Source organism: Capra hircus, chromosome 19 (assembly GCF_001704415.2).
Source record: "Capra hircus breed San Clemente chromosome 19, ASM170441v1, whole genome shotgun sequence".
In the NCBI taxonomy this organism is placed as follows: domain Eukaryota; kingdom Metazoa; phylum Chordata; class Mammalia; order Artiodactyla; family Bovidae; genus Capra; species Capra hircus.
Genome location: NC_030826.1, coordinates 30,883,863 through 30,905,744, shown reverse-complemented (window position 1 = coordinate 30,905,744; position 21,882 = coordinate 30,883,863). Strand labels below are relative to the sequence as shown.

Below are 21,882 nucleotides of genomic sequence, written 5' to 3'. Positions count from 1 at the left end.
GGCCACCAGGGAAGCCCTCTGAGAGCTTAAATTCTGCTAATCCAGCCACAGCTTGTACATTTTGCTTACGCTTTTTTCACATGGAATGACCTTTTCCTGATTCTCCTCTTCTTGGGCCCAATCCCTTTGCAAGTCCTCCCACTCTTGCAGCCCTTCACGGTCGACACCCACTCCCCTAGGGCTCTGTGTAGCATTTAACATCATGTGCTCAGTGATGTTATCCTATATTGCTCTTTGTCTTTTTATGTATTCATTTTTTATCATGGAATCATTCATGTCTTCAAAGAGTGCTTTGTAAGCCATCAATTACAGTACAAGTGGTGGTTCTTCTTGATAGCATCCATATCCTTCACTTGAGCATCTTCTGGTCCCGAGGTATTTCAAGAGCTACTTTTACCTTTGATGCCGAGAACACCACATTGACACCTGTTGTCAATGAGGATGAGAATCCATGTTACATTTCAGCTCCTCCCAGAGTGCTGACTCAGGAGTGAGCATCCTTCATGTGAATGTGTTGCTCCAGTGGGTTCATAAAAATGTATCTGCATTACCCCGCCTCATACTCCCAGGGCAGAGAATATTCAACGTGAAAGAGGCATACATTTTATTAATAGTATCTGATAATCCTTGGTTCCGTGGCCCTGGGCAACTGGCTTCACCTCCCTGGGCCTTATTTTCCTCAATAATGAAGAATAACAAATTGTAATTCATAAGGCTGTTTTGGAATTCGTAAGGACTTCCCTGGCGGTTCAGATGGCAAAGCATCTGCCTACAATGTGGGAGACCTGGGTTTGATCCCTGGGTCAGGAAGATCCTCTGGAGAAGGAAATGGCAACCCACTCCAGTATTCTTGCCTGGAGAATCCCATGAATGGAGGAGCATGGTAGGCTACAGTCCATGGGGTCGCAAGGAGTCAGACACGACTGAGCGACTTCATTCACTCACTCACTCAAGGCTGTTTTAACAATTAATGAGTTGCTCACATACATACCTCTTTTGAAAAAAATACACTGTGAATTTTTTTAAAGATCATCTTATTGTTATTTTTTGACTTATTGATAGATTGATTTTGTTGCTCTGGGTCTTAGTTTCAGCACATGAGATCTTCAACGTTCACTGTGGCATAGGGGATTCAGTTGTGGGATCCCACTTGTGGGATCTAGTTCGCTGACCAGGGATCAAACCCAGGCCCCCTGCATTGGCAGTAAGGAGTCTTAGCCCCTGGACCACAAGGGGAGTCCCATACACGCCCCTTAATACCTGGCGCATGGCAGGGATCCAATTAACTTTTCTTCCTATTCCCTTCCTAATTACAGATTTCAGAACCTTCAGAATTTTCTTCCTCAAAGAGACTTAGACTTTTCTAATAATTCTTCGGTTTCATGGACAGAGGAAGTCTTGGACGCTCCCCTTGGTCTAGTCTTTGAACGGATATTCTTCTGAGCCATCCCTATGACACCCTTCATTCTGCTCCAGCCACACCAGCTTCTTTCTGGTCCTGGACTGTCCCACACATGCTCCTAGAACAGGGCCCTTGTGCTTGCTGTTCCTCCTTTGCTTATAATGCCTTCACCCCAAACATTTACAAGGTTTTCTCCTTTACCCTCTTCAAATGTCCCTGGCCCTTCCATTTAAACTTCCAAACTTCTCATCTCCCTCGTCTGCTTTTTCTCTGTAAGATGTTTCATCTTCTAATATATTAAATACTTTACTTAGATCTTTTGCTTACTGTCTGTCTCCCCATGAGAATAGGAATTTTTGCCTGGTTAGCTCAACACTAATCCCCAGATACTAGAACACAGCCTGGCACACAGTAGGTAAATATTTGCACTTTACAGACCATTACTCAGAGAGAACAGTAAGGTCTGATAACTTTCCCTTTGGCCCTCTTGATGAGATAGTTTGGCCTACAATGAAGTTTGACACCAAGGGGTCCTGGGAACAGCCCCATGAGCCAAATCTGGACCCCAGCTTGTTTCTATAAATAAAGCTTTATTGGAACGGCGGTGTGCACTCATTTACCCTGTTGTCTGTGGCTGCTTCGGGGTTGCAGAGGTAGAGCTGAGTGGCTATGACAAAGACTGTACATTCCGCAAAGAAAAAACATTTACCATTTAGCTCTTTACAGAACAAGTTTGCCATCCTTGTCTCATAAGTGAGTTTGGCCAACCGTAAAGGTCTGTGGATCGTGGTGCCCGGGAGTTACTATCAGACATTTTAGCAAACCCTCCCCATGCAAAGTTCCAAGGTCAGCTCCTTAGCAGTTGCAAATTCACATCGCACTTTCAGGAAGAGCACGGGGCCAGTTCTTACCTGTGCAGTGCACACCTGGCTGCTGACAGGTGAGGAGACCCTGTGTTCTTCTCCTTGGGCGCCTGATGATGGGGGAAGGAAGTAATGGTTGTTCGGGGATGGGGGCAAACTGATGTGCTGTGGGCTTTTCACAGCCCCGAGGGGAGAATGCTGTGGTGAGCACTGCGGGCTGAGGAATGTGGAAGACAGTACGTTGGTCTGACCCGAGGGCTCTGCACAGTGAGTGCTCCCCAGGGGCAGGAGCTGAGCGTCTTCGCGAGGCAGTGGCGGCTGGCCCTCCGAGCCGGTGCTCTGTCTTTTCACGGCTGTTTGCCGGGATGAGAAAGGACAGCTGGACACGGCATCTTCCTGCTTGATGGGGGCGGCCGGGAAGGGCGGCGGCTTCTTGTCGGGACAGCCGCTCCTCTTGTGCTTCTGCAGCTGCAGCCTCAGCTCCTCCACCTGCCTCTGTTCTTGCTGCAGCTTCCAGGTGAGCTCGTTGATCACCTTCTGTTTCTCCACCAGCATCTTGTCCTTCTCCGAGTCCAGCCCGTCCAGCTCCGGAAGCATGGAGCTGCCATTCAGACTGCCCATGAGGGTTTCCTCGGCACACGCGGGGACCGGGGAGGGATGCAGGCCAAAGGACGGGGAGGCGTCGTTGAAGGTGTCCGGCAGGGACCCTGCCACTGACAGGTCAGATGAGGCGGGTGAGATCGGGGGGCTGGAGCTAGTGCTGCCGAAGTGGTAGAAGCCATTGGACAGGGCGCCGGTGGAGGGGGAGGACTGGTAACTGGGCAGCGCGTTGCTGGGCGTCACCGGAAAGGTGACAGTCGTGATGTCACCGAAGTTGGGCACAGGGTTCCCAGAGCAGTCCTGGAAGGGCCGGAGTCGGTCCATGAGGGCCGTCTTGGTACCGGACACGGGCAAACCTCGTATTCGAAGCTGTTGTCTTAACTCAGAGACCTGAAGGAACCAGGCTGACGTTAATGCTGCTTAGTGACAATCTTTTGTTTTTTTATGTATTGTTATGCAGCTTTAAGATGTCACAAATGGAATCTAACATGTCCCCTTATTTGTTTCTGATTTTGATATCATCTTGCACATTTTTAATGATTTGAAAAAAAAAATCATACACCATGTTTTCATGGTCTCAGATTATAGAAATGTCCAGCTCAGATGAACCACAGGGCTTATCTGGTCTATTGCCTTGCAACCCCCATCCTGGTCCTTGCCCCCACTTAACAGGTGAGAAAGCTGGTACCTGCCTGGGTTTAGATGTCAACCCTCAACCAGCAACACAGGGCAGCCTGACATGCTAGGACCTCGGTGCCCTTGATGAACATCCTGCTCACCCCATTTTCCCCACACCTGGCAAGGGCATTAGAGCAGAGCTTTGCCCCCCATGGGGTTCCTGACTCAACAGGTCTGGGTTGGGCACTGAGAATCCGAGTCTCAAACAAGTTCCTGGAGGACCAAGTTTTGAGCATCACGGTTCTGCATTACCATGAATGTCCTAATTTTAGTGACTGGCTGGATAGCAGTCATATACCGAGAGAAGTGTGTGCGGAGATGAGACCATCAGTTCAAATCCTGGCCCTGCCTCCTCCCAACTCAGTGATCGCTCTGTGAAATGGGGTGACAGTACCTCTCTTACACATTTTTGTGGGGATGAAAGCGGCTTAGGATTTGTAAAGGGCTTGGAGTAGCGCCTCACAATCGTTGGTGCAAGGTTCTTGCTTTATTATTATGTGGATTCACAAATAATTATTTTAACCCCACATTTATATATATAAATGTTTGTCGCTGTTGTGTTAGCCACCTCAGTCGTGTCCGATTCTTTTCGACCCCATGGACTGTAGCCCACCAGGCTCCTCTGTCCATGGAATTTCCCAGGCAAGAACACTGGAGTGGGTTGCCATTTCCTTCTCCAGGGGATCTTCCTGTCCCAAGGATCAAACCCGTGTTTCACGCATTGGCAGGTGGATTCTTTATCACGGGAAGCCTATAAATACATGTACGTGTATATATATATCTAAACCTCTGTTTGCAGATGAGAACGTCTGGATAAAAACAGGCTAAAATTCTAACAACAGTTCTCTTTATCTGCATTTCTAAAATAGCCCTCATCAGTATTACTTTTGTAATCAAAATGGAAAATGTATCAAATACCTAAGTGTCAATAATTCGATACAACAGCCAGAAATCAATAGGGAGATATTCTTGTGATGTTTTGCACAAAAAGGTCTTGTTGAACCTCAAAGCTGAGAGACTAATCATAAAAGTACTGACCACAAAACTGAAAACTATAGGTCAAAAATACTGGGAGAAAATCCAAATAGCCATTTCATTAAAAAAAAAAAGGCAGGGAAGATAATAGTAAGCTCAGTGTATCCAAAGGAAAATATTGACACCCAAACTAAAACTGGGTAATGGACATGATCCAACCCTTCACAAACAAAAGATAAAATTAGAAGAAAAATGGGGACTTCCCTGCAATACATTGGTTAAAACTTCACCTTCCAATGCAAGTTCGATCCCTGGTTGGGGAGCTGAGACTCCATATGCCTCATGGCAAAAACACCAAAAGATAAAACAGAAGCAATATTGTAACAAATTCAATAAAGACCTGAAAAATGGCCCACATAAAAAAAATGTTTTTAAGAAAATTAAAAGAAAAATGACCTATAACATCTGAGTACCAGCTAATATTCCAAGAAATAAATATGTACATAGCTTTGCATTTACCAGATGGACAAAGAAATGAATAACAACACTTTGTGTCAGTGAAGTAGCAGCAAAAAAAATTGTATAAAAATATTAAGAAAAAAAAAAAAAGCTTTTTAAACCTTGCTATTGCGAGTGTGGCCATGGGCCCAGCAGCATCAGATAGCATCTGGGAGGGCCCGCGCCACACCTATCAAATCAGAATCTGCATTTGACCGTGAGCCCCAGGTGGGCCACGGGGCGCACGCCAGCTTGAGGAGTGTTGCCCTGACGCACTCCTTCTGGGAACAGACTGGCACAGACATTCACGACAGGAATGTGACAACATGGACGAAGAGTGCTCAAAAACAGTCATGCGTTTAGGCTCAGGAGTTCCACTGCTGTGTATTCAGCCTGGGGAGATAACTAGAGAAATTAAATGTGTACACGAATTATACCTTTCATAGCAAAAATTTGGAAGCAAAAGTCCAATAGGCAGAGGTCAATGAGGTGGAGAAATGATATGCCAGTACTAAAAAGAAAAACCTTACTGAAATATTAAAAGGTATGAAAAAGTCCATGATAAATAAGTAGAAAAGCATGCCAGAAGTATATACTCAATAATTATTTTAAAACCAAACATGTTCACAAATATTTTAAGTCTAGAAGGAAATACTAAGGAGTCTGTGAGTCAACTGTCTTTTAAAATACTTTTTTTATACACTATCATATTTCAGTAGTGAATATCTATTACCTTAAGAGTTATTGAAAAAGTTATCTTCAAAAGGATTGCAATTACTGACTATATCACAAGCAATAAGATATGCTCTCAGCCCCCTAGCCTGGCTAGCGTTGTCTCACCATTTTCTTCTATATTCACTGGTTTGAAAAAGTGAAAAATGGCAACTCATTATTGTTTTAATTTAGAATTACTTAAAATTAATGAGTTCTACATTCATTTTTAGAAACTGCTCTGGCACTGAATAATTTAAACTACATTATTAAATAATGCAGCTCATATTCTAAAATAAAATGAATACTTGTTCAGTCCAGTTTACTTTAAATTTCAGACTATTATGCTGTGTAGGCTTGCTTGGCACAAAGATTTCTATTCACCTCTTTCATACATTCACTGATGTTTTAATCGTTGATGAATTTTTAAGTCAAACCAGCCAATCCTAAAAGAAATCAACTCTGAATATTCACTGGAAGGACTGATGCTGAAGATGAAACTCTAACACTTTTGGCCACCTGATGTGAAGAGCCAACTTATTGGAAAAGACCCTGTGCCGGGAAAGGTTGAGGGCAGGAGAAGGGGGCAGCAGAGGATGAGATGGTTGGATGGCATCACTGACTCGACAGACATGAGTTTGAGCAAACTCTGGGAGCTGGTGAAGGACAGGGAACCCTGGAGTGCTATAGTTCATGGGGTCACTAAGGGTCGCACACGACTGAGCGACTCAACACCAGGGCCTTCTCTGGTGGCCCAGTGGCTAAGAGTCTGCACTCCCAATGCAGGGGACCTGGGCTCCACCCCTGCTCAGGGAACTAGATCCCACACTCTGCAACTAAAGATTCTGCATGCTGCAACCAAGACCCAAATAAATACATAGATATTTTTTAAATATTTGTGTTAAAAGACCAAAATAATGCTAAACCCTATACCTTCAGATCATCCAGGTTGGATGGGAGTGGGCCTGGCTTGAGAGAAGAGACACCAGTTTGTCCAGAAAAGCTGTTTTTGGCAGGAGACAAAGGGGTATTGCTCAATGGTGCTGAAGAAGCGTTTGGATTTCTGGCCATCTGCTCATTTGGTTCCCTGTAAAACAAACAGAAGAGGTACTGAAAATACAGTCAAATTTATGTATGGGGATATGACATTGTGATTTATAATAGGAAATGTATATATTTGGTCTTCATCCTGGTTTCTGGCACAGCTCCTAAAACCCTGGGGGTTTCCTAAGTCATGAGAACAAAACCTGTCTTTGTTATCCTAATGAGGTGACTGTTGGGAGTCACTTAAGCTTGGAGGCTGGTGGCCTGGAGACTGAATCATGTGATTTTTCAGTCCCACCCCTGACCTCTAGGGAAGAGAAAAAGCTGGAGGTTGAATTGCTTCATAATGGCCAATAATCCACTCAATAATGTAATGAAGCCTCTATAAAAACCCAAAAGAATGGGGTTTGGAGAGCTTCTAGGTTATGTAGCAGGTGGATATTTGGGGAGAGGGGTGTATCTGGAGGGACATGGATGCTCTGCCTGACCCCCATGTACCTTGCCCTGCGCCTCTCTTCCATCTGGCTGTTCCCATGAGGACCTACGTGCTTTTACAACAGACCGGTAGTCTAATAAGTAAAATGTTTCTCTGAGTTCTGTGAGCAACTCTAGCAAATTAATTGGAACCCAAGGAAGAAGTTATTGGAACGTCCAGTCAATAGCTGGTCTGTCAGACGGACAGGTGACAACTTGGACTTGTGACTGGTGTCTGGAGGGTGAGGGGCCAGTCTTGGGGGACTAAGCTCTCAATCTGTGAGACTTAGATCCAACACCATCTTTGGGTAGAGGGCATCAGAACTGAGTTGAACTGCCGGACCCCCCCCCCCCCCCGCACCCACCCAGCTGGTGTCAGAGAGGTGTCTGGTGGTGCAAGGAAGACGGGGCGACTCGACCACCAGGATGCAGTATGGTGTGGGACTCGCTGGGTCCTCTGATGGAGAAGCCACAGCCAGCCTCCGTCCCCAGGTGCCCCCCTCCGAACCCCCCTGGGCTTGCCTGACTTACTTGAGCGGAGCTGCGTGCAGCCCGGGGTAGCTGAAGCGGTGCTGCTGCTGCTGGCTGAGGATCTGCAGCTGCAGGAAGAGCTGCTGCTGCTGGAGCAGCCGGGCGTAGGCAGAGTCCATGGGCGGAGGCGACTTCTCCGCCTTCTGGTCCGGGGGGATGTACTGGTGGTATTTGAGCTTCTTCACCTTTGGCTTGGGGTCCTTGGGCTTTTTGTGGCGGTTCTTGTTGTCGCTCAAGGACTTGGACTGCAAAGCGGATGGAGAGATGGCACATGCTCTTAGGTGATGGATGGGAACAGCTTGGCATCAGGAATATTACCTCTAGATTTTATCTGATGGATGTCCTTGAACCCCCGACACACAATATAGCAAAGACAGGAGGCACAATGAGATCCTGGAAGTTAAGGTACCTAACCAACAGATCCATGCAAACACATCGCAAAGGATGGACACTCCTTAGGCAGGAAGTCTCGAGTCTTAGAAGTGGCTTCAGGGAACTGCCTTCCCAGAACAGAGAGGCAAGTCTATGTTTCAGTGAGCCCAGCTTCCTAACCTAAAACCTCAACCTGATGACTAATGGAGACGACATTCTGTTCTCGGGTTAGATTCATAAGGAGGTTCTTTTTTTAAAAGATAAATAAATAAAACAGAACGGTTGCTGTGGACCATGTTTAAAGTCTTTATTGAATCTGTCGCACTGCTGTTTCTGTTTTGGTGTTTTGGTCATGAGGCATGTGGGATCTTTGCTGCCCGACCAAGGATTGAAGACACACTCCCTGCATTGAAAGGGCAAGTCCTAACCACTGAACCGCCAGGGAGGTCCCAAGAAGGTTCTTTCGTCTGTATACGTGTCATCATCTCTAGTGAAGCTCCTCGTGAGCTGACTTATTAACAATATAAAAGAAGATGAAATTAAGGCTATCTCTAAAAACCCAAAAGGTGGGTTCTTGTTGCTTCTAAATCAGTTCCCCTTCCCACCAAATACTGATATAAGGTCAGGAAGTGACACCCTCTGAACTGAAGATTCTTCACTGACTATAGGAAGGACAAGTCACCTCCTGAGACCTTTCCAGAAGTTACCAGTCATGGTGTACGGTTAGGATCCTTGAAAAAAGTTAAGGACAGAGGCCTGGAAGTGAAGACACATTTTTGAACGTGGTATAGTTTTCCAACTTTACCATATCTCAATGACCCCGACCTGCAAGTTGGGTAAAATATTCTCTACTTTTGATTTCAGTAACCAATGGGAGGATGGTAAAATATATTGTTGAAACAATAAGATTTCAAAGGACAGCGTGATTATATTTATAACCTGTTCCTGAAATCCAAAGACCTCCAGAGATTGAGAAGCGATAGGTCTGTACTTAAGTCAGTTAAAAAAAAAATACATTTCCAATCCCTGACTGTATTACGGAAGATTGAAATGAACAGGGATGTGATGATGGAAGGGTCTTAATCTGAGAACAAGCTGGCAGGGGAAGGTGTGGTACCCGCAGTGTCCAGAAGAGGGAGCTCCTGAATAGCCAGCAGGCAGGTTGTCACCGGGCAGCTTTCCCATTTTAACCACAAAATACACATCTGAAGGTGACCTATTGATTTGCTTTTCTCTGACTCAGTGTGCCCGTCCACCAAAGCCTTTTTCGTGTGTGTTTTCTCAGGAAGGCTTCTTCTTGTACACTTAGCTCAAGGATTCCTGTGGGCCAGGGGATGCTCATTCATCGATGGGTTAAGCGCTGCAGGTAATGAGTCAGCTTTCTGTTCTCGGGAGAGTTTCCCCCAGCTCCTGCAGTCAGCTCTGCCCTGCTCCCACTCCTCCTAGGACCTGCTTGTCTTGGGGAGCTGCAGCCTTGCATCTAAAGCAACTAAATCAGGGGCTCAGTCATCTTCTCTATTTGTTGCCTTATTATCACAGAGACTCTGAGCATTCAAAAGGTATTGTAAATCAGCCCATCTTCTCCAGATAGTGAGAAGCATAGACCACGGAGCCCACGGAACTCTGAATCACTGGAACTTTGATTTGTGCTGTGCTCATTTGCTCAGTCATGTCTGACTCTATACAACCCCGTGGGCTGCAGCCTGCCAGGCTTCTCTGTCCATGGGACTCTCCAGGCAAGAATATTGGAGTGGGTTGCCATGCCCTCTTTCAGGGGATCTTCCCAACCCAGGAATCTCCTTTATTGGCAGGTGGTTTTTTTTTTTTTTTTTTTTTTACCACTAGTGCCACATGGAAAGCACACCTGGAACTGTATAGTTGCATATTTTTGATATGACCCTTCATTGAAATTGATTGTCCTTTCTCAGGACAATTACTACACTTAGTTTGAAGAGGCTGAAGGCTCTGTTCATTTGCATTCAGTTCAGTTCAGTTGCTCAGTTGCATCTGACTCTTACTCATGTCTATGGAGTCAGTGATGCCATTCAACTATCTCATCCTCTGTCGTTCCCTTCTCCTCCTACCTTCAATCTTTCCCAGCTTCAGGGTCTTTTCCAACTCTTTTGCATTAGGCAAAACTTAAACACTTCAATAGAAATATTAATGTAGTTTCTCTTTGCTCCCAATGGTGGAAATCACTGAATCACATTAATATTAAAATATAAATATTCACCCAAGTCAATATGTCTCCTCCCTCCACCTGTAATGAACAAAATTCACCAATAGCCACATAAGTTCAAAGCAGTTAAGCTGAGTGGATTGTGCAGTGAAAGTCACTCTTTGCGACTCCATGGACAAGTCCATGAAATTCTCCAGGTCAGAATACTGGAGTGGGTTCCCTTCTCCAGGGGATCTTCCCAACCCAGGGATTGAACCTAGAACTCCTGTGTCTCCTGCATTGGCAGGTGGATTCTTTACCAGCTGAGCCACCAGGGCAGAGTGGATTGCAGGCTGGGTTTAAGCCACTGCAGTCTGGGGAGCTTTCCTGGGAATCAGAAATGCCTGTCATCCATTCAGAACATGAAAGCTAGCTTTGTGGGCTTCCCTGGCGGCTCCGTGGTATATAATCTGCCTGCCAGTGCAGGAAACACGGGTTCGATCCCTGATCCAGGAAGATCCCACAGCAACTAAGCCCAAGGGCTACAGCTACTGAGCCCGGGAGCTGCAACTGCTGAAGCCCGAGCACCCTAGAGGCCGTGCTCTGCGACAGGAGAAGCCACCGCGAGGGGAAGCCGAGCACCGCATCTAGAGAGCAGCTCCCACTCTCCGCAACTGGAGAAGAGCCCCTGCAGCGTGATGACCAGCACAGCCATAAATAAACACACACAGTTAAAAAAGAAAGCCGCTTTTGTGCATGTGCAGTGGAGGGGGTGGCAGGGCCATCACTTTAACACTGATTCTTACTCAACTTACAAGCTTTTAAAAGTATTTCTTAAGCATCATCTCAGCATTAAGTGCCAGCTTTAGAGCTGAGAAAATATTAAGATGCCCCCAAGTCAATGAGAAGTTATTTGGGATAAAATATTATGAAAAAAGTCAAATGACTACCAGTTAACTGAGGAGCTTCTCTTCTGTGGGTAAGACCCCTGAGCGGCAAGAGTGTCTTGGTCCACGTACACTGTTAGCCCACTTCTCAACCCCTGTCTAGCGATGCTCCCAGTGGACTGAATCCATCCATCGGTCCACGTGACTCTCCCCGTTGCCAGACCTAACTCAGCATGCCCTGCCCCGCAATGGCCCCATGAACTGCGTGTTCGGGTGGGCGTGGAGGCTGGCCCATCCTACCTTTACGGCTGTGTGCACAGGGATGGGGGTGCCCAGGGAGCCAAGCCCCTGCTTGCCCAGGTCTGGCTGGTTGCTGGGGTGTTGGGCTGAATCACTCCTCTCATTTTCTGCATCCTGAAAATCCAAATTTGAGCCTGATTAGGATGCAGGAACAGAAACTGTGTGACACGGGGGTGCTGCAGTGGAGACGCCCACCCTCGCCCCTCAGCTCTGCTGTGTCAACCCCAGCTTCCTATCTGAGGAGAGCCTCAGACTCTGTCCCCAGGGGTGGAGAGTCAAGCACATGATCTGTCAACCAACTGAGGACCCTTTTTAAGAGAGAAAGCAGGCATGATAATCATTCCATCCAACAGGTGTAGAATTGGCTTGGGCTAGGCGAACTGGGACATCTGGTTACCCTGCGGGCGGGATCCACTTGCTTGCAGTGAGGTCTACATGTTGGAATTGACAGTGGGATTGAAAAAGAGAGGAAGCGGGAGGAATGAGTGGAGGGACTTTGGGGGAAAGTTAGGAATGAAAAAGTCAGATGAGAAGGGGGTTGGCAGATGGAAGGAAAGTGTGTAGGTATGTGTGTGTGTGTGTCTCTGAATCTGTGTGTATGTCTCTGTGTATGCCTCTGTAATGTATGTGTGCATATGTGTATGGACATACATTCCTTTGCATGTGTGTCTGTGTGTGCATACCCGTGCGTCTGTGTATATGTCTGTGTATATAAACATGTGTGTGTACGTGTGCAGCATCAGGAAAACCTTAATGAGAGGCCCGTTCCCACACACAGAGGATGCAGAAATGAACACAGCGTCCTCTTCCTCTCCCACAGTCCTATGCCACGACTTTGAGAAAAGGCCCCTGAGCTGCCCAGTTTTTGCCTGAGCATGTGTCAAAGGTCTGTAGCATCCTTTTCTCTCAGAGCCCATGCCTTCATCTCTCACCTGAGGCTGCTGGATTAACTGATGTGAAATGATTTTTGCATTTTGCCTGATATTGCTCAGTGCTCATTTCCTTCTTCCCCACTTCAAGGGTGAAAAAGAAAAGCGTGTGTCTTTTCCTCAAACCATCTTTAAATCAGAAGCTGAGGAATTTACTATCAGAGCAATAAGAATACAAATGGCCTGATGTACTGTTTGATGTTATCAAAGACGCTGGGCTGCAAAGAAGCTCGGGATGCAGGGAAGAAAGAATGCTTTGATTATAAACTCTTGCACAACAAACATGCAGCTCTTTTGGCTCTGCTTTTTCTGTCTTCTGTCATCCTCTCATTCCACATTTCCTCCTGGCAGCCTTGAATTTGCTCTGATGGAGTGAAGAAAGCCTGACAATGACCGGAAACAGTGCAGCTTCAGGAAAGAGGGCCATGGTAAATAACTCCTGAAACTATCTCTGATCCCTGCATGCTTTACAGTATAAAAATGTTTTCAACTAATATGGGTTTAAAAAGTACAAACATCCAGCTATACAATAAATTGGGCTTCCCTGGTGGCTCAGCAGTAAAGAATCTGTCTGCAATGTAGGAGACCCAGGTTCAATCTCTGGAGAAGGAAATGGTAACCCACTCCAGTACTCTTGTCTGGAGCATTCCATGGACTGAGGAGCCTGGCAGGCTATAGTCCATGGGGTTGCAAAGAGTTGGGCAGATTGAGCTACTAACAGACACGCACATCCAGTAAATAAATCCTGGGGGTGTTATGTTCAGCACGGTGACCATAGTTAACAAGACTGCATGGTCTCTTTAAAGTTCCTAAGAGAGTAGATCTTAAAGACTCTCATCCCTAGAAAGAAAATTTGTGACTATATATGAAGATGGATGCTAACCTAGAATTATCCTGGTGATCATTTCACAATATACACAATGATATATTGTATCTATCACATATACTGTGAAATACACACACAATTCACACATGTATCACATGTACATGTTACATCACATGTAACATATACACACATAAATCACATGTATATGTTATATTTCACAATATATACAGTAGATATAATATCCAACAATTGTATCCTACAGCTGATATTGTATACACTGTATACATTATGTATTTCACAACATATATGGTGTCAAACAGTTGTGGTGAACACTTGAAATTAATACAATGTTATATGTCAGTTATACCTTAATTTAAAAATTAAAAGTACACACAAATATAAAATACCTATATATATAATAAAAATAAGATATAAGATATCTATGCTGCTGCTGCTAAATTGCTTCAGCCGTGTCCAACTCTGTGCGACCCCATAGACGGCAGCCTACCAGGCTCCTCCGTCCTTGGGATTCTCCAGGCAAGAACACTGGAGTGGGTTGCCATTTCCTTCTCCAATGCATTAAAGTGAAAAGTGAAAGTGAAGTCGTTCAGTCGTGTCCGACTCTTAGTGACCCCATGGACTACAGCAAACCAGGCTCCTCCATCCATGGGAGTTTCCAGGCAAGAGTACTGGAGTGGGTTGCCATTGCCTTCTCTGATATATACTTAAAATACGTAAAATAATGTGTGCTCAGTTGTTAAGCTGTGTCTGACTCTTTTTCGACCTCATGGACTATAGCCCACCAGGCTTCTCTGTCCATGATATTTCCCAGGCAAGAATACTGGAATGGGTTACCATTTCCTTCTCCAGGGGATCTTCCTGACCCAGGATTTGGCAGGCAGGTTCTTTACTGCTGAGCTACCAGGGAAGGCCCATATAAAATAATATAAAAAATAAAAATAGGCAATATGTGTGTATGTATGTGTGTGTGTATATATATATATATATATATATAGTAAATATATATACTATATATATATAGTAAATATATATACTATTATATATATAGTATTTGATTTCAAATCATTTCAAGTCATTGAACAATTCCTGTGAGGTCAAGAGCAGTGAGGTCTTCAGGTCTTCCTGAAAGGAAGCGGCTGAGGGTGAAGGGTTCTCTCCAGAGTTGATTCTATGAGATATAAATGTTCAGTAAACTTATTGTAATCACTTCACTGTGTATGCAAGTGAAATCATTATGCTATACACCTTAAACTTATGCAGTGCTGTATGCCAATTATATAAATAAAACTGGAAGGAAAAAAAATTGAGTAGAGGCTTACCGAAACCCTTAAGAACAAGAAAAGAAAGCTGTGTGTGTGTGCTGAGAAGACTCCTGAGAGTCACTTGGACAGCAAGGAGGTCAAACCAGTCAATCCTAAAGGAAATCAACCCTGAATATTCACTGGAAGGACTGATGCTAAAGATGAAGCTCTAATACTTGGTCACCGGATGTGAAGAGCCAACTCACTGGAAAAGATTCTGATGTTGGGAAAGATTGAGGGCAGGAGGACAAGAGGGCAGCAGAGGATGAGATGAATTAAATAGCATCACTGACTCAATGGACATGAATTTGAGCAAACTCCTGGAGACAGTGAAGGACAGAGGAGTCTGGTGTGCTGCAGTCCTTGGGGTCACAAAGAGTTGGACACGACTGAATAGCAACCCCCAGCACCTCCAGCTCCTGCTCCCAAGACCCTACAGTGGCAACTCGATCGCAGGAAGGACCGTGAGCTTTGAAACGAGCCCTGCAGTGGCCCTTTCTCTCCAGGAGACTGTCGACTGACTCTCAAGTCTTCGGGAGCCTCCTTTCTACCTTGTCTGCAAAAACAGAGATAAAAGAGATCTACTTGGCCAAGTATATACTGAAAATTTAAGTCAAAGGACGTATTTCTGAGGACTCTCTCTCTTGGTGTTTTCTGGAAGCTCCTGCCCTCACACACAGAACCCTGAACTGAACACGATAAGAGTTAGCAACGGGACGATGTGTCATGAAGAGACACCTCTCAGGTCTCTATGCTAAACCTGCCGCAGCAGCCATGATTTCAGGACTGCAGAGATGAGCAGGCTGGAAGGGGGTTTGTTTACCTGGACTGTCCCGCGAGGACCCGCCAAAGGGGTCTCCGTAGCTTTCGTGTCTGGGGGGGATCCCGCTGAGCCCTGGAGGTCTTCCCCTCGAGTCTGATCCGGAGAAAGCCCATCGCTGCTGCTGTCCTCCTCAAAGGCAAACGCATCCGCTGACTTGGAGAAAGTCACCTGGTTCCCTGAGGGAGGGGAAGCCAAGAACTGGGTCAGCAGACACGCTTCCAGGTGTCAACCCCATTCGGAGCACTACTCGCTGCCTTCAGAGTTCCCAGTTCAAGGAACCCGGGTCTCCTGCACTGCAGGAAGATTCTTTACTGTCCAAGCCACCAGGGAAGCCCAAGGTAAGAGTGAAGGTATATTTAAAATGATTTGGTTTCTCCTCTATTTACTCCATAGAGGGGGATTTGCATTTATATAAGTGGCATGTTTGGCAGGGAGTAATGAGTGACATACTAAAGGTCTATCATCACCTGTCAACCTTTACTTAGTGTCGATCCGTTCCTGCACATTTTGTTATGTGAACCCCTATCTTTCTGGAGCTAAATCAGGGAAGATGAAGGAAAGAATGTGGGCCACTGGAGGAGAAGGCCCCGTCTCCCTCGGGCTTTACGACCAGAGGTGAAGTTGATGTGACGGCGTGCCATTTGCATCGTGTTCAAATACAAAGCAGGCACCCGGCACGAAATGTTTTTCAAACTTTGCTATTAAGGATAAGCCAGGGGAGCTCCTAAATTTAAATTTCTAAATGTCAGAAGAGGGCTAATGTCACCAGAGTGTACTGAAGCCCCATTCAACAAACGCATATCTGTTTATAAAAAGCCATAAATGTGTCTCAGAAACTGGAGCATGATCTTTATTATTTTTTTTTAATTCTTCGGATTTTGTTGTTATTCCTCTTATCTTTGTGTCTATTTTGGAAATCCCCAGCGACCCACACATGTTCAGATTCTTCCCCAGCAGCCTGCGTGGTGTCGGGAGGGGAACCCAGGCCTGGGCTTGGGAAGTGGGGTTACCAGACCAGGTGGGACTCTGGTGACATCCTTGAATGTCCCTCCCATTTCTTAGTTACCAGATCTCCTCTCTTATTATCCAAGTGCAGAGTACAAAATGTGCCGAGGCCACAGAGCCCTCCTGACCCGCTTGCAGGCACAGCTCTTGGAAAGGAATTTATGTATTATCAGCAAGTTTTCCAGCCCGGTGTTCCGCAATCACACTGACAAGAACTTTTGACTCAAGCTCTGGGCAGATAAGAGAGAGGAGCTCTCACTGGGGAGATTGGAAAGGAGCTGGAAGTAATGGAACAAACGCGGTTTGGGGCTTGTCACCGCCACCGCTGCTGGCATGTGTCCCGGACCCCCACTCAGACACGCAAGCATCAAGTCAGGAGGGAGGCCGGACAAGCACAGAGCCGCTGAGAGCTGCAGTCAGTCGCTGGGCAGCCTGCTAATCTGGAAAGGCTAGGGGACCGGCCCTGCTGCTTCTAGGCTTCCAGGATCACTTATGAAACTCACTGTCACTTTTCTGTGATTATAAAAGTAATTTTTACTTATAAAAATTCATTCGCACCATATGAAATGAACATAACAAGGTATATAATAATCCCACTTGCGTTAATGATTTATTTCTTCTTCCGGATTTAATTCTATCTATATAGCAAGACACAGATGGATTTAAAAAGCATTTCATTCAGTTCGGACTGGGTGATATAGACCATTCTGAAACTTGCTTTAAAAAAAATTTTTTGTTTTAAATTCCACAGTGCTTCTTGGAGATCTTTGCATGTGAACACATAGAGATCGGCCTCAACTTTTTGGTAACAGCTACACAGTATTCGACTGTGTTAATAGGAACTTTTAGTTTTCAACTTTTATTTCCCAAAGGGCCCTTATTTGTATCTATAAAAATTTGAAATAATAGAGAAAACTATAAAACATCTGTTCATGTATCATCTGAAATAAATACATGCCAGTATTTTTTATATGCGTATCAGAAACCGATTCATTTTCTAACAGAGGGTTATTTGACAAATGTCTGCTTTTTCCTTGCAATCATGGGTCACTTTCTCTCCCCTCTGGTCTCAGACCACCGCACCCCTGCCCCCACCCTCTATTTTAAGGGTCCAGAGTTAGCTCCCTCCCTCCCTTCTTTTCTCATGGCAAACCTTGGACTCTGCAAAGAAGCTCAAGTTGTTGTTTCCACACAATGTGAAGGAATTTTTATACTGTTTTCCCTCTCTCCAGGGGATTGTGTGATCTTCCCAAGGCAGGTCCTTCTGGAAGCCTCTATGAATATGGTTCCACTGTAACCCAACCTGTTAATTTCTTTATTTTAGAAACCACGTTTTTTTTTCACTGGCATTTCAACTCCTGCTTCTGTTTGTGGAATTAAAATAAAGGGTTTGTCCCGGGACTTCCCTGGTGGTCCAGTGGCTAAGACTCTGCACTCCCGATGCAGGGGCACTGGGTTCGATCCCTGGTCAAGGAACTATATCTCACATGCCACAACTAAGAAACCTGCAACAAAGATGGACGATCTCATGTGCCACAACCAAGACCCGACACAGCCAAGGAAGTAAATAGATAGATATATCATTCTTAAAGAAGGCTTTGTCCCTGTTTAAAAGATGACATGTGTTATTCAGGGCCAGCTGGGCATGGGAGTTGTGGTTAAGTGGGTATTAAGCCTTCCTCACTGGCTTAAAACTCAACATTCAAAAAATGAAGATCATGGTATCCAGTCCCATCGCTTCATGGCAAATAGATGAGGAAACAAAGGAAACAGGGACAGACTTTATTTTGGGGAGCTCCAAAATCACTGCAGATGGTGACTCCAGCCATAAAATCAAAAGACGCTTGCTCCTTGGAAGAAAAGCTATAGCCAACCTAGATAGTGAATTAAAAAGCAGAGACATTACTTTGCAACAAAGGTCCATCTAGTCAAAATTATGGTCTTTCCAGTAGTCATGTACAGATGTGAGCTGGACCATAAAGAAGTCTGAGTACCAAAGAACTGATACTTTGAATCGTTGGAGAAGACTCTTGAGAGTCCCTTGGACAGCAAGGAAATCAAACCAGTCAATCCTAAAGGAAATCAGTCCTAAATATTCACTGGAAGAGCTGATGCTGAAGTTGAAGCTCCAATACTTTGGCCACCTGATGTGAAGAACTGACTCATTAGAAAAGACCCTGATGCTGGTAAAGATTGAAGGCAGAAGGAGAAGGGGATGACGCAGGATGAGATGGTTGGATGGCATCACCAACTTGACGGACATGAGTTTGAGCAAGCTCTGGGAGTTGGTGATAGATCGGGGAGCCTGGTGTGCTGCAGTCCATGGGGTCACAAAGAGTCGGACATGACTGAGCGACTGAACTGAACTGATCCCCAGAAATTGCAGCATTTTGTTGGGGTTTACTTGGCACAGGGCCTGAGCGCACACCGACTCAGAGAGCCCAACGCTGACTGTGCCAGCCCCTGCGGGCAGTCAGCCTCCTCTGCCCAGTAGGACCCTCGATGGCCGAGCTTTAGCATCTTATATTCCTTCCCCACTTCCTTCAGTCTGAACAGGTATGGATCTTCTCTGTGTGATCTGACCCTTTATGTGACAAAGAATTCACCCCCTGCCTCCCTGCCCCCTAACCCCCACTCCCCACTCCACACAACAGTATCACATCTGAAACTCATACAAATGAGAGTGAATTAATTAAACCACAAAGTTGTCCAAGGGTTCTAACTCATGTAGAAATATCATAAGAAGGGTGGGGATGGAAAAAGAGAGAAAATTTCTCTTGTTCCCTGACTACTCCCCTTCAGTGATTTTAAGTGGAAAGGTAACAAATGATGAAAATGGTAGTTTGTGCGACTTCCTCGGGTGGTCCAGTGGCTAAGACTCCATGTTTCCAATGCAGGGGGCCTGGGCTTGATCCCTGGTCAGGGAACTAGATCTCACACATCACAACAAAAAAGATCCCTCGTGCTGCAACGAAGATAGAAGATCCTGTGTGCAACTAAGGCTCAGCGCAGCCAAATAAATAAACAAACACTAAAAAACAAACAACTCCCCCCCACCCCACCACACACAAAAGATAGTAGTTCAAATCAGCAGTCCATTTAGCAGTGAGCAGCAACACAAACGGTCAACTTGTGTTTGGCTTCAGAATGGCCCAGGAAGTCAGAGTAAGGACTGCAATCTCTCATCCCTGTTTTGTAGAGGAGGTCATCACAGGGTCCAGGCTGGCCCCAGTTCCCTAGAGATTGAGCTAAGACTGCAGGTCCAGCCTTCGAATGCTCAGGGTCCCAGCAGAGGGGGTGGCAAAATCGATTTTCCTCCAGGGAGGTTGTCAGATGTGTGTTGTTTCGGGAATATGTTAAGACCTGCTGGGCTGGTGGGTGAGGTGGGACTGATGACACAGAAATCAGCCGTGTCCCTGTTTCTGCATACGTGTGCTAAGGACAGCTCCATCCTTCATGACATCTTTTACTTGAGTTTTTGAGATCTGAGGGAATGGACGTGACACCCTGACTGTGAGAAGAAAGGAGGCAGGGGATCGCGACAGTCTGTTGCCGTTGTCTCAGAGAAGGCGTGGGAGGACTGTGGAGCTCTGCTGTCACGGTCATAAATCAGCATGTCCTTTCCACTCTGACACCGCGAGTGCACGCTCAGTCACTCAGTCATGTCTGATTCGTCGCGACTCCATAGACTGTAGCTCACCAGGCTCTGCTGTCCATGGGACTGTCCAGGCAAGAATACTGGAATGGGTTGCCAAGCCCTCCTCCAGGGGACCTTCCCGACCCAGGGATCGAACACAGGTCTGTTATGTCTCCTGCACTGCAGGCAAATTCTTTACCACTAGTGCCACCTGGGAAGCCCAGCATGCAACAACTAATATCCAGAGCAGCCAAACTAATAAATAGGTATTTAAAAAAAAAATCAATGAGATAGCTTTCTTAAAATAAAAAAGCATTGAGGTTGACATATGTTATATGTTATTCACAAGGTTCCTGACACACAAGCGTCCAATCATTTCTAGCTGTTGTTGTTACTATTGGTTTTGGTAGGAGTGTCTGCTTGTCTCAAGTTCACCATGATCAAAAATTTTAAAAAAGACCACCCAAGAGGCAGTTGATCCTGTGGTTAGCTGTGCAAAAGTCAGCACAACTCTGGAGCCAGAAACACTGAGAGGTTCATTCTGGGAAAGCGAAGCAGACCTTCCCCAGAGCACAAGGGACATTGCAGGAAAGGCTGTATGCTCCCCCCTCTCCTGCCTGGTTCAGACCAGGCTCGGTGAAGAGGGACAGAGGTCACCTTATCTGGCTGCCGCAGGAACAAGCAGTGTCTATCGGCTCCGTATTGTGACCCAGGGCCCCTGCTCCAATCTCCTGGGGCTCGCTGGGAGCTGCTGGAGTGTAGGGCGCTGGCTATTGTCCCTGGAGACACGTCGGCCCATGTGATGACAAGGACCCGCTTCGGGAAGTCCTGACATCACCCCGCAGCTATGCCCACAGGGCTGACTCCGGGCCTGGCCTCTTGGGGATCTCAGTCTGGCCCCTTGGCGCACCCCTACTCCTCTTTCTTTCTCTCTCTCTCTCGGAAGTGATTAGATGAATGAGTCAGTTGGACTTTCCTCTGTATAAACATTTAAAATTCCGAGATTACAGTAAGATAGTCAGGGTCCTGGTTACCTTGCCTCTGGATCCACACCAAGGGCTGGAATGCAGGGGGTGGAACATGAGAGCGAACTTCACTGGCTTATCTGTATGCAAGCCTGAGCAGTGCGCATATGACGGCTATTTTAATTCTCGGTCAGACCTTCTCCTAACATCCTCCTGGAAGAAGCGGAAGCCAAATCCACTTCCTGAGGGAGGAGGTGGTCGGGTGCCAGGAGCTAGTGTAAAAGCAGCTCCCACCTAAAGAGGTTCCTATGCACTGAGGATCCTACAGTCTGGAGGAGACTGGTTGAACTGTCCAACAAAGACCGTGGAGCCCACAGCTCTTGAAGGGGATCAGATGGCTTCAGGAAGAGAATAGGTGGACATGGGACTTTGGAGAAACAAGCATTCCTTTACCTCAAATTCCTGGCACTTTAGAAATTGCCTTTATTAGGGGAGAATATATATACATGAAAATAAAAGTGTCAGTTGCTCAGTTGTGTCTGACTTTTCGTGACCCCATGGACTGTAGTCCATCAGGCTCCTCTATCCATGGGATTCTTCAGGCATGAATTCTAGAGTGAGTTGCCATGCCCTTCTCCAGGGAATCTTCCTGGCCCAGGGACTTCCCTGGTGACCCAGATGGTAAAGACTCTGCCTGCAATGTGGGAGACTGAGGTTCCATGCCTGAGTCAGGAAGATTCTTGCCTAGGAACACCCATGGAGAGAGGAACCTGGCAGGCGACAGTGCCTGGGTTTGCAAAGAGCAGGACACAGCTGAGTGACTAACGCCTTCCTTTCCATGTGCTGTGCTCTGTGCTTACTCACTCAATTGTGTCTGACTGT

General features: G+C 46.0%; 1 protein-coding gene across 4 annotated transcripts in view; it reads right to left on the bottom strand.

Annotated features, from left to right (window-relative positions):
* MYOCD (myocardin) overlaps nt 1-21,882 on the bottom strand; it is an 84,140-nt gene that overhangs the window by 10,308 nt on the left and 51,950 nt on the right. For all 4 annotated transcript variants that reach the window (XM_005693583.3, XM_005693584.3, XM_018064674.1 and 1 more), the window contains 5 exons: nt 15,394-15,569; nt 11,494-11,607; nt 7,777-8,021; nt 6,661-6,814; nt 2,314-3,255 (listed from right to left, as the gene is read on the bottom strand). In XM_005693583.3, coding sequence (XP_005693640.1) covers nt 2,314-3,255; nt 6,661-6,814; nt 7,777-8,021; nt 11,494-11,607; nt 15,394-15,569 — 1,631 coding nt within the window. The remainder of the gene's footprint in view (nt 1-2,313; nt 3,256-6,660; nt 6,815-7,776; nt 8,022-11,493; nt 11,608-15,393; nt 15,570-21,882) is intronic.